This window comes from Trachinotus anak, unplaced genomic scaffold (genome assembly GCF_046630095.1).
Source record: "Trachinotus anak isolate AG129_WGS33_773 ecotype Australia unplaced genomic scaffold, CSIRO_AGI_Tana_v1 ptg000021l, whole genome shotgun sequence".
Classification (NCBI taxonomy): Eukaryota; Metazoa; Chordata; class Actinopteri; order Carangiformes; family Carangidae; genus Trachinotus; species Trachinotus anak.
Genome location: NW_027273872.1, coordinates 2,988,902 through 3,004,982, shown reverse-complemented (window position 1 = coordinate 3,004,982; position 16,081 = coordinate 2,988,902). Strand labels below are relative to the sequence as shown.

The window sequence follows — 16,081 nt, the reverse complement described above, 5'->3', positions numbered from 1 at the left end:
TCTCTGTGTGGCTTTTGCCTTTCAACAGGTGTAAACATGGAGATGCTGGGTCGCCGGGCATTGTGGGAGGTGGGCCTGAACTACGGCCATGGCACAGGTCATGGTGTTGGAAACTACTTTGGCGTTCATGAGTGTAAGGCTCCTTTTACTTTGCAGTGACTTCAGCAGTGACATCTTTTTTTTAATCTACCTATAAACACATTTTGAAGTAGAAATCCACCAAGGCAGGAGGCAGAAAATGCTGATTTCAGGGTTCATTGGTCTTTAAAAGCATCATGATGATTATGATGCACAATTTAATTGATCTTCATTACACTGTGGTGCTAATATCCTAGAATGAGAAAATGAATAAGCTGACAACCAAAAGAAAAAAGAGCTGAAAACCCCAAAACTGTAGGGTGACAGTTGGTGTTGTTATACTGAGCCTGAACAAACAATATCAGTCTGTTGAACTCTGACTGTCCCTGTATGTAGAGCTGCAACTCATGATTATTATTTATACTTATTTTCTCAATTCACTAATGAACTATTTAGCCTATAAAATGTAATGTCAGTCCTAATTTCACAGAGCCCAAGGTGACATATTTAAACATCTTGTTTTGTTGCAACAACAGTCCAAATAACAAGATATTTAGTTTACAGTGATCTAAAATTGAGATTCAGCAGCAAATCCTCACGCTGGAGAGGCTGTGACCTAAGAATATTTGCAGTTTTCCCTTACACAAGACTGGGTCAAAACCTAGTATATAGCTCGACTGTGTATGGTCAATGTGCAAAATTGAGAACTTGGTTGAAAACTGTTGTGGAACCTGTAAACAACTGGCATATTTTCATTCAGCCTAGCGTCAGCCGGTTTCAGCCCTCTACCTGTTTGATTCTCTCCTACTCTCTGTGCTCTCATGTACAGTATTTAAATACAGCTGTATTTCCAATGAAGTTGTTCTCATTTACATGTTTCTGTTGTCAGACAACGGAACAAGTTTGAAATCGTGACTGAGATGCAGACTTTTGAGACTAAATGTTAACTTCCAAGCCACGGCTCGTCTGACAAAATCACCAAACGCATAAATTAAAGACAAAGACTGTGCTGTGATTTTGGATATATTGTAAATTTTAAGCTAAAAAAAAGCAACACAAATACTTTCTTATTTTATTTTCTCAAATATTGTTTATTTACCTCAACTGTGAAGAGTAACAGACCTTTATGTGAGGCAGGCTTGTATTTGTATTTTAGTAGAAAGCCTCGTTTTCAGTCACTCCTGCTGAAGTTACTACACTACATGTTAAAAGAAACTCAACACTTCTAGTAACCATTTCAAATTAAAAGCCCCCATAGCGTTTCAGTGGACATAAACCCTTTATTTTTTGAAGGGGCTTTTATTGCTGTGCTGGAAGCATATTTTGTAAATCCCAGGTTGCTGCTTTTCTGTTTACATGCTGTTCAGATCTGCTAGTTTCCTTAGCTTAGCAGTTACCTTCTCTCGCCCTCTCCCTCTCTCCTGTTCTCTCTGCACAGTGCGTCTTATGATTAGTTACTCCTCTGCCTCCTTTAGTAATAATTGTACATGTAATGTAAGTAGTTTAAGGCAATGCTTAGTAAACTGGAGGCGCTATTCCATTTCCCTGCAGCTCCTGAGCAGCTGGGAAAACATGGCGGTGAGGTGACTGCCTGTTGCAAGATTTTTTTTATTCAATGTTTGAACTATTTGTTGTAAAAATACTGTAAATACTCCTGAAAAGAGGCAAAGCACAACAGCACAACAACACAGAATTTTTTTAACATGCTGGTTTGCAGGAAAATATGTATAAATATTGTGGTGCAATAAAATACCCCCGTTTACCACTAAAACTGCTAACAATGGAAGTGTAAAGTGACTGTACACAAATTGTTTTTTTTTTAAAGTTTCTTTTAATTTAGTTTTCTGTGATGTAATCTGTATTTTAATCATGTAATTTTGTGATATTCTTGCAGGGCCAGTTGGCTTTCAGGGCAACAACATTCCCTTCAGAGCAGGCATGTTCACCTCCATAGGTGAGACTTAAACAAACAAAAAAAAACTCACACCTTCAAAAGATCACCAACATTTTAAAGGAAATTAACTTCACATGTAATTTATTTCATGTCTCAAATGTCAGAACGTAGAAAAATACCAAACTGATGCTGCTTTTCTTTAAGAACCGGGATATTACAAAGAGAACGACTTTGGGATCCGCATTGAAGATGTTGCTGTGATCGTACCGGTCCAAACAAAGGTAGATGCAGACAGGTTGACCAATATTCTTCCATCTTAAGTGTGACATTAGCAAAGTAAGATCATTACTTTGTGAATAACGTCTGCCTCCATGTGTTTTGCATTCCCTCAGTATGGTCATAACTTTCTGACCTTTGACACTGTGTCACTGGTTCCATACGACAGAAAACTGATCGACACTTCTCTCCTCAGCTCAGAGCAGGTAAGAAATAATATTTTACCACATAATCAAGAAGACTGCATGTTAAGAAGTTACCGGAAAGTTACTATAATTTTTTTGAAGGAGGTACTAAAGATTGCACAGAAATGAATGCCCACTTCCAAGCTAAGCGAATGTAAGTTTACTTCCTCAATAATACAATCAGTTTCCTGTGTTCATTTGTAAATACCTTCGCGTACATCAACTGGCTCTTTCATTTCTCTGCATTAATAGCACTGGTTTCCTCTTAAAATCCCCCTTTAACACTTCAGATCTTCTGAGTTTCCCTGCAGCTCACAGATCAAAACACACTTGACGAAAACAAAACCACGTGTGAATTTTAACTTCTGCATTTTTTTTTCCTTTTTACATTAAGAGAAAATTAGATATTTCTACACTATCGATGTACAGTAAAGAAATGTTATCACTTTCAGAGGAGCTGAGTTGTCTTTCGGTTAGACTGCTGAATAATTTGAGTTTTTCTTCAAATTCAATTAATTCATAGTGCACATCAAGCATCTTCTTACACACTGATGCAGCAGTGTTTCCATTTTAATAATATATCTATCACAGGGGCCGTTTCTTGCAGAATGTGTACTTTGATAATTCACTTGTTGATATTTAAAAAGAAGTTTGAAAGCAGAACTTTTACTTGTGAGTATTTTTACATTGTGGTATTGGTGCTTTCATTTACTTAAACAATAACATAATTTATTTTTAAACAAAAGGGATCCAAATATTGATCCCTGTGGAACAGTGTATTAACCTTAGAACCAGAAAATACAGCGATATTATATGCTTCTCTTTATTCTCTTCTCTTATTTATGTGTGTTGTCCATTGTTTGCTCCTAATTTACCTGTAATATTAAACAAGGCTACTTGGTCTTTACATGCCAGCAGTGTAAATCCTAAGGCCAGTTTATGACTTTCACTGAGAGTGGTCCTCTCTCTCTCCAGCTTCAGTGGCTGGATAAATACTACGAGACGATCCGCAGGCTGGTGGGTCCTGAGCTGGACAAACAGGGCCTACGTGAGGAGAAGGACTGGATGCTCAGAAACACTGAGCCCTTCATGGCGTCTGGATCTTCTGCATCCATCTGCTCCTCCTCCCTGACCCTCATTGCACTGGCTGTCGCTCTCCTCCACAACATCATCTGAGCATCTCCAGCTTTCTTGCATTCACACCATCCACAGCAGACTTGCACACTAACATTACACCTATGCAGTCTCTATTGAGCAGCTATACCAGATTGAGAGATGCACTGCAATTGAGCTTTTTTTTTTTTTAAATTAAAGGATATATTTGTTTAATAATTTAACTATGTGAATAAATGTCTGGTATTGTGGTGTTCAGTGTTTAAAAATGATCTTTTGTGTGATTTTTGATGTGTTAGTGTTTTGGTTTTTAAACTGGACATTTGTATGACCAGCTGATATAATTTATATTTTATTAAAGTAACACTCTTTAAAAAAAGAGGGGTCTACTTGGGTCATAAATCTGATCACTCATAGACTTTACAAAATCAGACTTGAAATTCTACTTTGATTTTAACACAATGATTTTTACCTATAGATAGATAGATAGATAGATAGATAGATAAGTATCCATTTTCTGCTACTATATGTCTGACTATATGACTATATGTCTTCTTAAAAATAGTTAATAATACAAAATATAATCAACAAATAAATTATTATGTCTCATTCTAAGTTAAGATTAGGTACAATACAACAGATGATGTGATGAAAAGTGCGGAGCCATCATCTCTTTATTCTACTGACAACAGGTGTACTTTGAATCAATCTGATTTCAGCCAATCGTGTGAGAGCAGGAGGGAAAGGTGCGTTTGCATAAGAAAAGAAAATCGTGGCTGGCAGAGCACGAATGGAGACAAAACAACTTCCAACGTGGTTCGATGCTTAAGGCTGGACAAAAAAACTGTAAAACTGAAGTTTCACGGTCTCTTGCCTAGGCTAGCTAAGAGATAACACGTTAGCCTCAAACATTTTAGTTTTTACTTTAATTAATTCTGCGCTGAGCTAACAGGCGGATTTCCCCCTTGAGATAATGACATATATCATATATAATATTATTTATATATAAATTCCACCCATTACTTTTGCGATTTGTACAGTTTTAGGCACAAAAACAACCTCTCATGTTGGTCCCTTGATAAACCCTTCAGTCATTTTGAGTTGTTTTCTACCCCATGACTGATGACGTTGCTCTGAAACTTGGAAGCCTAACTGTTGTGTTTTAAAGGAGCTTTTTGTAAGTTTTGTGAGTGCTACACAGCCAACGTTAGTATTAACAGCTGTTTTCTTACCAGTTTCGAGGAAATGTCTTGAGTTCAGCGCTAAACTTCATTTCTTTACTCACCAGGAGCTGCCTCTAACTGTGGAGATCTATCACTTCTTTTCTTCTACTGAAGTTAGCATATTAGCCAGCTAGCCCCGGCCTGGTCACTTTTCCATTCCCCTCACTGTAACGTCCTGGCTGCCCTGAATAAGTTGTGCTGCTGCTTATTCTAAGCTCTTTATAGCAATAGAAAAACTCACAAATACCTCCCTTTAAAATTATATAATAAAAATTAAAGTTAGCCTGTTAGCCTGCTGGTCTGACATTGGTAAAAGTCATTGACAGTTTACTTGAGGACATGTTTATTATTCATCAGAACTCTATTTTTCTACAACTGCACTTACAACGGTACAGTTTCATATATCTGGACTCAAACACCTTTGAGCAGATCTTGTTTTTAACCTCCTCCACATATTCAGAGTTCATGCCGACACAGCTGCTTTCGCCTGGCAACAGGCCTGTTGGCGCGTCTTGAAGGTGTGAATGTGCCGCCAAGACACTGCTCCGCATCTGCGTGTTCTTCTTGTCAAACATGTGCATCACCAAAAGCTCATGAAGAAACCCTCCACGCACAGGAAGCTGGACAGCCTTCAAAAAAAAGCATATTCATTCTGGTCCGTTCTGTGCCAGGTTTGAGATAAAGAGGCCTGAAATGAGGAACAACAAATGTGAGGTCATTTTTGTCTATGAACAAAGATCCTTTCTACTTTTCTTACGTTGTTACTTTTAACATCTTTACACAGTCGTCACAGATATTTGTCAACTCCAGTTATCAGTGTCTTCATCGCATTTACTTAATTTCACTGAAAGGTGTTTATTGTCCTAAAAAAACCGTAATGATGCGTTTCCTTCCTCATAAAACATTTGCAAAGCCTATTTTTGTAATATATGAAATTGTATATTGTTAACGTCATCTTCAGAGCCTTTGTTAGCACATCCTTATGCTTCTTTGCTTGTTAGAGCCACCAGCGGTGAAATAATGGCACGGTGTGAATTGTCCTTCTTCTGTGTGGCGTCTTTGTGCCTGAGCCCAACAATATAAACAGAGCTGGGACTTTCACCTAAATATATTGCTCCACAGCACTACTTGTGGTCGAAAACTCCACAGTAGAGAACCTTAAAGTATAGTACTTACGAGCAGACTTCTTCATGTCATGGGAATATTGCACTTTTTACTTCCCCACATTTTTTATGACATCTATAGTTACTAGTTACTTCAAAGATACAGATTTTACATCTGAAATCAAAGTCAACCTTTTGTTTATCATTTTCATCCCTTTAAGATCTGCAGACAGATCAGACTGTAACCAACCTTTACTCAAGTGACAGGAAACTAAAATAGGGCATCCTCCTATCATGTGGTTTGCTGCCACCAAAATAACAAGCTAAACCTGACTTAGATTGTACTTCCCTCTCTCCTTTTACTGACAATGTCTGCCTTGTCCTGCTGGCTGTACATTTAAAAACACGCACATTTCTGTGAGTCATCCAGATTGTTTTTGTCTTAATTGTCTGTTTTGGACATTTTTACAGTGTCAGCAAGTATCTGGCCTTACAACTCACTTTTGCTCAAAAACCATTGTATGTATAAATATCTTCTGCTGGATGAGCTGGACTGACTGTCCTCCAGTTTGTGATGTTGTTATGTCTCTTGTAGCTGCAGCAGGCCTCGGCTGCAGCTGCTGAGCCGTTACTGAGTTTCTAAATATGTCATCTCGAGAGGTCTTTCACTTCCACGCTTCAGTTGCAATGACAAATAGGAGCTCGTTTGAGAGCGATGGCTAAACAACAGGCTGAAAAGTCATGGTCCGGTCTGAACATAGTGAGTCAGAGCCTGATAGAGATCTTTGTTCCATGTTCTGCTGAAGGTAAAAACTGACGTCTGTAGGAGTAGAAATGTTGTAATACAGTGGCTGCTCCTCATCACAGCTGCTGCTCATTCGTGACGCTTTTGAGAGTTTTTATCTGAGTGAACATGTTAAATATGAGTAATCAGAGGTCAATGAATTCATCATAATGTAAAGAAATACCCCTGTTAAGCAGGGTTCACAGAAAAAAAACTACTTTTTTTTTTTTTAATCAGCCCTTCCATAGTAACTGTCAGAACTGAGTTGTGATGACATTTTTATGAACTGTTTCATGTGTCAGTTCAGTTTTGAACCGCAGAGATAGTTTGCAAGGCTGAGAAATACATGTAACAAACCCACCACCGTGTGTGTAAACCTGAGCAGAGAACAGGGTTTGCCTCTTCGGTTTCTGTGTGGCCACGTGACTTCCTCTCAGCCTGCAGTTCGTTCAGCTACTGCAGAGTGCAGCTCTGCCTTCCTCTGTTTTTTTACCTTTGGCCGTGAGAGCACAGTGACAGAAACCCTCAGTGATTAAAACTGGTGGAGCTTTCTCGCAGCTGTTTGTCCAGAGAGTTTTGAGGACCACTGAGGAAGATGTTGAGGCGAAGGCCTTCAAATGCCTCAGAGAAGGAGCAGGTGCAGAAGAAGAAGGTGAGCTGAGTTTTTAATCACTTTATGTTGGAAGGTAATGTAAGATTAAGGTTAACGTGCTGAAATGTGCTTTTATGAATGTAAATATCACAGACTGTGATTGTGAAGAGGGCTTTTGTCGTACAATTGAAGGACTTGACGTTTGCACTAACCCATCATGTACGGCTGTCTTTGTTTGCACATCTTTTCAACACAGGATGTCAGCTCAACTTAGTGCAAACCTTTGCGGTGAAGCTGTACAAACACACACACACACAAATGCACGCACAACTTTTAAGGCTCAGTAACAGCTTTTTTGTCTAAAACAGTTGATTTTTTCCAGGCGTCTAGTTTAACAGCTTCAACTTATTCTTTGTCCTCTTTCAGTAAAGTTCCTCTATTCTGCCCGGGTGAATCATTGCTGCAGATGTAGTTTGAGTCAGAACAGGCTTTGTGGCTTCTGCTGCCTGTGCCTCCAGCTGCCAGCAAGAGACCGAGCCTCCTACGCTTGACACCAGTGCCCTTATTTTCCATCCACGTCTTCCCTCCTGTGGTCTTAATTCACGCCTCGTCATTATACATCTCATTGGCTGTGATCTCCTAACATGATTGTCGCTGGCAATAATCGAGGCTGTTAATCGTTGTTCCATAACATGATGAACGTTTATAGAGGATTGATTTTATCTGAAAGCTTTGTGGCTTTTAGGGGAGGCGAACTGTGGCAGGAAAAACAGACATTTACCAAAACTATTTACCAGATCAGCTCATAATAAAGGTCACTTGCACCATTTGCTGCGCTGGTGGTTTAATTCTTCAGGTTAGACACAGGCAGAGACCATCAGGCACCAGCTCTGCCTGGATGTTTGCAATGATTGGCTGCCAGCAGTTGCTAAAGCTTTGCCCGTTTCCTGTGGTTAGAATCGAGAAGGATGAGCTGCAATTAGATCATGCACAGTGACATGTAGTTACATGGAAAATTTACCATTTCCACTAGAGCTGCAATAAACTCTAAGATGTGAAAATGGAAAAATTCTTAATTCTGAACATGTGCATGTGAAATCCCACACACCAGACCAGAGGTAAAAGGGTTAGTCCATTAATTAATTAATTAATTAATTATTTAAAGACATCATCTTGGGGCTTCGATTAATCAGGAAAACAATGGGCAAATTTATCATCACTCATAGTTGCAGCCCTGTATAAGATTTACAATTCAGAACAAAACAGAGAATTTTACTGTCACATTTACAAACTCAGAGCAGAAACTGGATCTGTGTTAAACTTAAATGATGAAATGGTGTTCAGATTTTTTTTTTTTTATTAGCCAAGTGTCTTTTGTAAGTTTAAATGTGAGTCACATTAATGCAAACAGTTTATTACAAGGACTTTCATGTGTCACCACACATTTCCTTTGTGTTTCCTGCTAAACTGCTCAACAATATTTATAAAGTGTTTCAGTGGCAGTTAAAGCAACACGCAAACACTAACTGACCCACATTCATTACTTTATCTTTGATTAGCGTGTGAGGAGAGATGCAAGCAGTTGCTCCTCCTTCTTAGAAATCCCTCTGCAGATTCATTCTGGTCACATATTAGAAGAGATAAGAAGATGTCAGGTGTGCACAGCCATGAGTTGACTCTTATCAGTGTTGCACTAAAAACCACCAAACAACTGACTGATTTGTGTCTGACATTTTTGTGGTGAAGCCTCTTTGTTTGCTGCTCTGAGCCTTGGTCGTTATGATTCTAAGTAGATGCGATTCCTTGTGTGTTCACAGCTCACCCTGCAGAGGTCCAGCAGCTTCAAGGATTTTATGAAGCCCAAGCCCACGTCTCCTGTTGTGTCAGAAAAGGAGTTCACATTGGAGGAGAGTGTAAGTTGTAACTTAATGTTCCTCTAAAAACAGACTCATTGAAATACACAGAAATATCAGTTACAGTCTGTTGCTTTTTTGAGAAGTACAAGTAGATATCTTCTAAACTCTCTTTGTGTTTTAAGTTCCTAAATGACACTTACTTCAGATACAGTTCCTCATTCGTCAGCTTATTCTAAATGACCCTGCATCCAGAAGAAACCCGAGCGCACGTACTGTAGGTCAAACACGAATTGTTAGCAGTTTTTATAAGTGCACGGTTTGTGCTTCCCAATTTAACACACAGCTGCACGTGTGTGCAATCACAAACACTGAATTCGCAGAAATTCAATAACTTCCCTGTAACATTCAGAGTACTGTGGAAGTTGGCAAGATAAATAAGTAAAGAGGTAGAGAAGAGGAGAGGAAGTACGAATGAGAAGTATTGCACAGAGGCCAGATGACAGCAGCACGCAGACAGGATGTCCTCTAGTGTGAGCTAGTCAAGCAGAGAGCCTCTGTGTCAGACAGACAGTTGCAAAAGCAGCGAGCATTTCATCAGGAGTCTGAGGGTCCTCCCCCAGAGAGCTTCAACATTTTCATTTCATGATGTACATTATTATTTCTACATATTAGCTCAGGCATCAAAATCTGTTGCATCGCTCTCTGTCTCAGCTGTGTGTAGATAAACAGTGTCTCTCTCTCTGCAGCGCTTCATCAATAAAGGTTCAAACAAAACAAATTGATCTCAAGAGGCTAAAGGTGCATAAAAAGCTTCATCAGGCTTCGTCAGGCTGAACAACGTGATTTGAGATGAGGTTACTTCTCAAACTCACACAGGAAAAAAGCCGTGATGGACTGTGCTGCAGTGCAGTTCACCTCTACCTGCTGGAGTTTAGTGGAAACATGTTCAGCGTTTTAAAAGTCTAGTGCAGCCAGTACAAATGAACTTCCTGAGTTAATGTCCAACATCACTCCACTGCGTTTCTGCTTTATTTTCCTCTGCAAATTACAGGTGTCACACACAACATTTGCTGTAAACAACTGCCCTCGCAAAAAAATCCTGAAAACATCATTAGCTTCGATTGCAGAGCCCGCAGCACTGTAATGAAAGCGTGGCTGCAGGCAGTTCTGATCGGTAGCACTCTCAGAAAGTGAGCACCTGCCCACAGTGTGTGAGTGTAGATGATGTGTGCATGTGTGTGTGGGACTTTGCGGGTATCAGCAGTTTGTGTGTATACAAACCCCATTACCACAAAAAGTCTGTAGGTTTTCTAGTTTGTGAGAAGTGAATGCTTGACAGTGATGCCACCGTGAGAGTTTGTGTGCCAGTGACATAGTTTTGTAGTTTCTGAAACACTGAAACTTTGCTTCACTTGACTTTAAATAAGATCGTACGACACGTCCTCTCGTCTCCAAACACCTGTCTCCAAGTTGCTTAAATTGTTTTTGAACTCTCCTCTCAGGTGGCAGAGAGCATAACAGCAGAGGAAGCCGTGAAAAGTGGCAGCAAACTGGGAAAGAAATGGCGCAACGTCATCTCACGCACCATGACCCGCAAAACATCCAAGATGGTGCAGAAGGCTCTGGCTGAGGAGGGGGTAAAGATTCACGGTTCACAGAAGCTTCACACTACTCACAGTGACATGACTAACGTCTGTATGAATATCACAGCATTTAAACCGTCACAGTTCATACGTTTACAAACTTGAAATAGTATTTATGATACATAGTTGAACCACTAAGCAACGCTGGTACAAAAACATGTGACAAAGACTCTTCTGCTCCTGAAACACGAAGATGAGGTTGTTGCAAAAAGGTTGAACGTGTCTCCATCTAGTGCACGAGTGTATGTACTGCAAGGTTCAAAAGTTAAGTAACACTCCACTTTATTTAGTCAGGTAATAATAGGCACTTCTATTTATTTTTATTAAATCTCCATTTCATGCCACTTTATTCTTCTACTCCACCACAGTTCAGCACGAAATTATTGATCTTTTTACTCCTCTACACATGAACGTATCAACAATCTCTAGTGATATATAATAACAAAACACACAGAGGCATTTTTCTTTGTATTGATAATTTTAAAGTACTTTGTTGATAATACTACTTTGCTTTTACTTATGCAGTATTTTCAACACAATACATTTCATTGTAATGGAGTATTCTTACAGAGTGGTGTTGTTACTTTGACGTAAACAACCTGAATACGTCTTCACCTCTGCTGATTTCTAAGATCAGACCTTCATCGAAACTTGGTACAATTCAGCTCAGTGCTCTAAAATGACAAATGACCTGTTGTTATGAGGTTGCAGTAGTTTATAGTGAGCAGGGAGGCAAACCAGAGTTGATATATGAGGCTTAAAAACACGTCCTTGAGGCTCTGCTTTTCTGTGTGGATCAATTCAATTTATAATTTATGGAGCCTAAAACTGACAAACTGCAGTAAAAAGTTATCAGACAAGTCGAAAATATACGTAAATACATCAGTAAATGATGTTGTTAGTTAGATAATGAAATGACATTTAAAAACAAATATAATGCTTTATTCTTTATAAAGCATTTAATTATTTTCTTTTACCAACAAACTGTTGATAGAATACATTTATTTGCTACAAGCTTATTTTATTTTTCTTTTCTTTTTAGTTATCAGTTATATTTTTGACTTTTTTTTTTTTCCACATTAAATTTGACTTTACTGTTGTTTTTGCTCGCTGTGGTGAAGGTCTGTCGACTGAACTGATGAAACCTCTGTTTCTCCAGGGGGAGAGCGGTGAGGAGCTGTCTCCTGTCTCCGCCGACTGGCTTCCAGATCTGAGTGCAGGACAGAGGACGTCTGTGTGCTCCACGGGGTCCGAGGACACCGCGCCCAGCCCCATCACCCGCCAGCTCTCAGGCAGTAAGTGTAAACCAGACGTGGTTCTTATATTCATGAAACACTGACACCCCCCTCTGTCCACTGAAAATGTGAGGATACAGAGGCAAAGGATGTATCTGACCCTGCTTCTCATCCACCGTCCTCAGGCAGTGACAGACAGAGCCTGGACAGCGGATACTGCCAGAGGGACAGCATGAGGCTGGAGGAGAACGGCGTCGCTTACAACGGACCGTTCTGTGGTCGCGCTGTGGTCCACACTGACTTCACTCCCAGCCCCTATGATGTGGAGTCCCTGAAGCTCCAGGTGAGTCCCGGGGGAGGTCCTCCTCGTTGTCTCTGATCCGGCCATCAGGTCGTCTTCCTGGATGACTGTGCCACTCCAGAGCAAATTATGAAATTAGAAAACTCTGTCAAAGGATATTAAAATATTTGGAGTTTAGTAATTTAGCCATTTGCTCATTTACATTTCACTTCTGAGTTCCTTTTCTATGCTTCTCTGCACGTGATAATTACAGTATTTTCAGTCTGTAAACAGTAATTGGAGACATTTTGGTTCATTAAGCTCAGATGGGATAGAGCTGATTTTTCCTCTCAGAGCTTAATTGAAACCGAAAATGAATAAATCACTAAAAGATTTCTGCGTCCTGAGCCTGGTGTTCACGCCTCATCTCACCTACAGAAAGGAGACATCATCTACATCATCGAGAAGCCTCCTGTTGGGACCTGGACAGGGAAGCTCAACAACAAAGTGGGCTCCTTCAAGTTCATCTACGTCAACCTCTTGCCTGACGAGAGCCCCCCGGCCAGGAGGAGACGCTGCAACAGCAAGACCCAGCGAGCCAGATCCAAATCCAAACCCAAAACCCTGGAGGAGGTGCTGGACACGATCGGCCTGACGGTAGACACCCTCTGATCATCCTGCACGTTAAATAATAAGCGACAGAACCTGCTGCATGCTCTTGTTGATGCATCTCAGTCTCAGAGTCATTTGTGTTTATGTCCTTGTTTCTTGTTTCAGGAGCTGAGCTCGTTGCTGTCCATGCACGGTTTCCAGAGCCTGGAGGACTTCGCAGGGCTGAAGGAGTCTCACCTCAACGAGCTGAACATCACCGATCCGGAGCAGCGCTCCAAGATCCTGAACGCCACCGAACTGCTCAGAGACTGTAAGTTCACACACTGTGAAGCTGCAATACCCATAATCCTTCACAGTGATGCTGCTCTGCAGGCTAGCCATAAGAAAACACCTATATAATTCAGAATTTCAATCAAATCTTAAGAAAATGTCTCAATAAAAGGCAGTTAGGTACTGCTGATCATCACAGTATAAAATTCAGACACGTTGTGCAGGTGTAAAAATGTGGGAATATTTTGTGCTGGCATCATATTTTTCTGCCTCAGCTGCATAATTAGGTGCATTTTATGGCTCGGTCGCACAGCATCACACTCGCAGGTCACAGTTGTGCTCGGTCGCCTGTGAGACATCCTGATACCTCGGCTCTTCTCTCCTCCAGACAAATCATTAAACATGATTTAACACCTTTTCCTGCAGCAACAGTTACATGTTGAGTACAGCTCATGGATTTCAGTTCACGTTGCAATTAGCTGCAGGAATACAGTTCAGCATGTTAATTAGTGGAGACTGAGCTCGACTGGATTAATGTCAAGGTCAGGAGAAAGTCATTTGTTAGAGCGTTGTTTAAAAAGCTACAGGACACAATGGATTTTCGAATTAAAAAAAAAGTAAACTTTTTTTGTCCCAGCTTCTCTTATTAGTAGTAAATTTATTCATATTATTCTATTATAGTGCTCAGGGATGATGCCCATCCACTAATTCCTGACTCTGAGCATCTTTCTCTTGTTTTTATGGCATATTGTCTGAAACTGCAGAGTATTTATTCTGAAAGATTCAACAAAAAATCATTAACACTACATTCAGCATCACTGCATTTCTGAATTTTAAAGGTCAACTGGTTTTCTTTTAGTGGAGTTGGTTTTACAGTCAGTTGCTCTGACCAGAAATGCTGGGACAGCAAAAATAAAACAATCCCAACTATCTGTACTATCATTAATTAATTCAATTCTACTAATCCACTTTAATGAAGGCTGTAAGAAACACCTTGTTGGAAAACCTCTTTAAAAGGTGATGATATTATAAGATGATACAACTGCTGCCCCCGAGAGGCCAAATAAATCTGTTATTGCAGGTTTCTGAAGCTGAACAAGATAAAGTGAATCCAGGATTAATATAAAGGGATTGTACTCCAACGTTAAAATACGTTTGTCTTTGCCCCATGTAGCCGAGGACGAGTCCGAGCCAGGAGAGGAGGAGGACAGATCTGGGGAGGACGCCAAGGAGCCGAGGGATTCAGGCTGTTTCGAGAGCTCAGAGAACCTGGAGAACATACGTGAAGAGCCAAAGACGGAGGAAGAGGAGGAGCAAACGACAAACGAAGAAGCTGAGAAACATGAGCAGGAGACAGAGAGAGAGGAGAACCAGACAGAGCAGCTGGCGGCGGTTCAGGAGCAGCTGCAGGAGCTGACGGTGGACGAGGGATGCTGAGAAGTGATGGAAAAATACTCAAACTTCTTTTTACTCCTGGTTCTCAGGGACTGTGTGGATGGAGATTGAATCCATTAACCAACAGGTCTTCAGTGTAAAAGCATGAACTGGTGATAGGAACACAGTGTGGGGCTGAAATACTGCATGAACATGATGGTCTGTTTTCCTCCGTATGTGGCACTGTTACTCAAACAGCACAATTTCTCTGTATCTGTCACAGCCGGTTGCACTGTTTATAATGAACATGTTGTTGTATTGTGTGAATTATCCTGTTGTTTGTTTCCATTTCCTTATGTGTCTTTTGTTTAATGGTATAAATGAAGCATTTAAAAGATTTCCCTCATCTCTGATCTTCCCACTCCGTGCAGTCTCATCCAGACATGAATGTAAAATACTTTTGGATGTTTTTCATACTGAACTTCGAACTTGAAAGTTGTTACTTTGATTAGTTTGTGTTTTACTCATATTATAAGGTACATTACACTGATTTCTGTGATGTGTTCTCATGAGGATGTTGTGAAGATGCTGTAAATAGAATTTAAATAAAATAAAACAAAATTCAGTGATATGCTGTTGATCACATAAAGTAATTATTACTGCACCGTTCTTGTGAACTAAAACTGATCAATCTACATGATTAATGGATAATTAATAGTCGGTATTCTACCTATTTAATCCTAACTCAAGGTACACTTACCAGCTGTTTTTAGAGCTTTCAATTACATCTCACAGTCTTCATCAACACCTGACCTGTGAAACTCAAGAAGTGGCTGAAAGCTCTGGAAAAAGCGAGTAAGGGACTGTGAGTTCAGATTATTTTGTCAAACTACTGTTTTTCATGGTTAAGAATAAAGTGTCATACTTCATAGTATGTGTGTTTCAGAATCATCAGGATGAATCTTCTTCATTGGTTTGAGTTTGCCTGAAGCAGGTTTCAGTGACGTTGGCTGCTTTAAAGTTCACGCTAACCTCCCTCAGGACTTTTATCTCCTCTTTAGAAGGTGGGATATGTGCGAGTCTGTCACTCTACCTCGGTCGGCCGCTGACCAACTCTTCACCTCACACAACATCATGATGGTTCCTTCGTTACCACATTTTCAAAGTGAGAATAACACAGTCAGTGTCCTCGACCCCGTGGCCACTGAGACACACCTTTCAGATTTCAGAACTTTTGACTGAGGACTCTGGGACCCAACAAGTGAATCACATCAAGAAATTGTGGTAAAGTAAGCAGCACTGAGTTGAGCTGCAAGACTAAAAAAATTGAGGAAGTGGAGATTTAAAAAAAAAAAAAAAAAAAAAGAATCTGAATATTTATTTATATGTTTTTGCCATTAAGAGCAAAACGCTGCAGAACGTAGCACAAGCTGCTACACTTGGATAAAAAAGCTAAATATCTATGAGCAAATGTCGAATGAAGCAAAGCAGTGATCCAGCACATAATCAGACATAAAAGTGGATTAGTGTTGAGTTAGAAATTTTGTTTTTTCCAGCTGTGTA

The 16,081-nt window shown here is 40.0% G+C and overlaps 2 protein-coding genes across 4 annotated transcripts in view; both read left to right on the top strand.

Moving 5' to 3' along the window:
* Positions 1-3,798, top strand: part of xpnpep2 (X-prolyl aminopeptidase (aminopeptidase P) 2, membrane-bound) — a 97,086-nt gene extending 93,288 nt beyond the window's left edge. For both annotated transcript variants that reach the window (XM_071457502.1, XM_071457503.1), the window contains 5 exons: positions 29-133; positions 1,973-2,032; positions 2,177-2,253; positions 2,365-2,454; positions 3,409-3,798. In XM_071457502.1, the coding sequence (XP_071313603.1) occupies positions 29-133; positions 1,973-2,032; positions 2,177-2,253; positions 2,365-2,454; positions 3,409-3,609 (533 nt within the window). In that variant the 3' untranslated portion in view covers positions 3,610-3,798. The remainder of the gene's footprint in view (positions 1-28; positions 134-1,972; positions 2,033-2,176; positions 2,254-2,364; positions 2,455-3,408) is intronic.
* Positions 3,799-7,103: 3,305 nt separating this feature from the next.
* Positions 7,104-15,447, top strand: sash3 (SAM and SH3 domain containing 3). 2 transcript variants are annotated; one of them, XM_071457505.1, is made up of 8 exons: positions 7,104-7,308; positions 9,066-9,161; positions 10,607-10,741; positions 11,907-12,046; positions 12,172-12,325; positions 12,701-12,919; positions 13,040-13,184; positions 14,319-15,447. In XM_071457505.1, the coding sequence occupies exons 1-8, from the start codon at positions 7,252-7,254 to the stop codon at positions 14,579-14,581; spliced, it is 1,209 nt and encodes a 402-aa protein (XP_071313606.1). In that variant the 5' UTR covers positions 7,104-7,251; the 3' UTR covers positions 14,582-15,447. The 2 variants fall into 2 exon arrangements, with proteins under 2 accessions (XP_071313606.1, XP_071313605.1); XM_071457504.1 differs by having other exon boundaries at positions 7,109-7,308; positions 11,907-12,042; positions 12,168-12,325.
* The last annotated feature ends 634 nt before the right edge of the window (positions 15,448-16,081 follow it).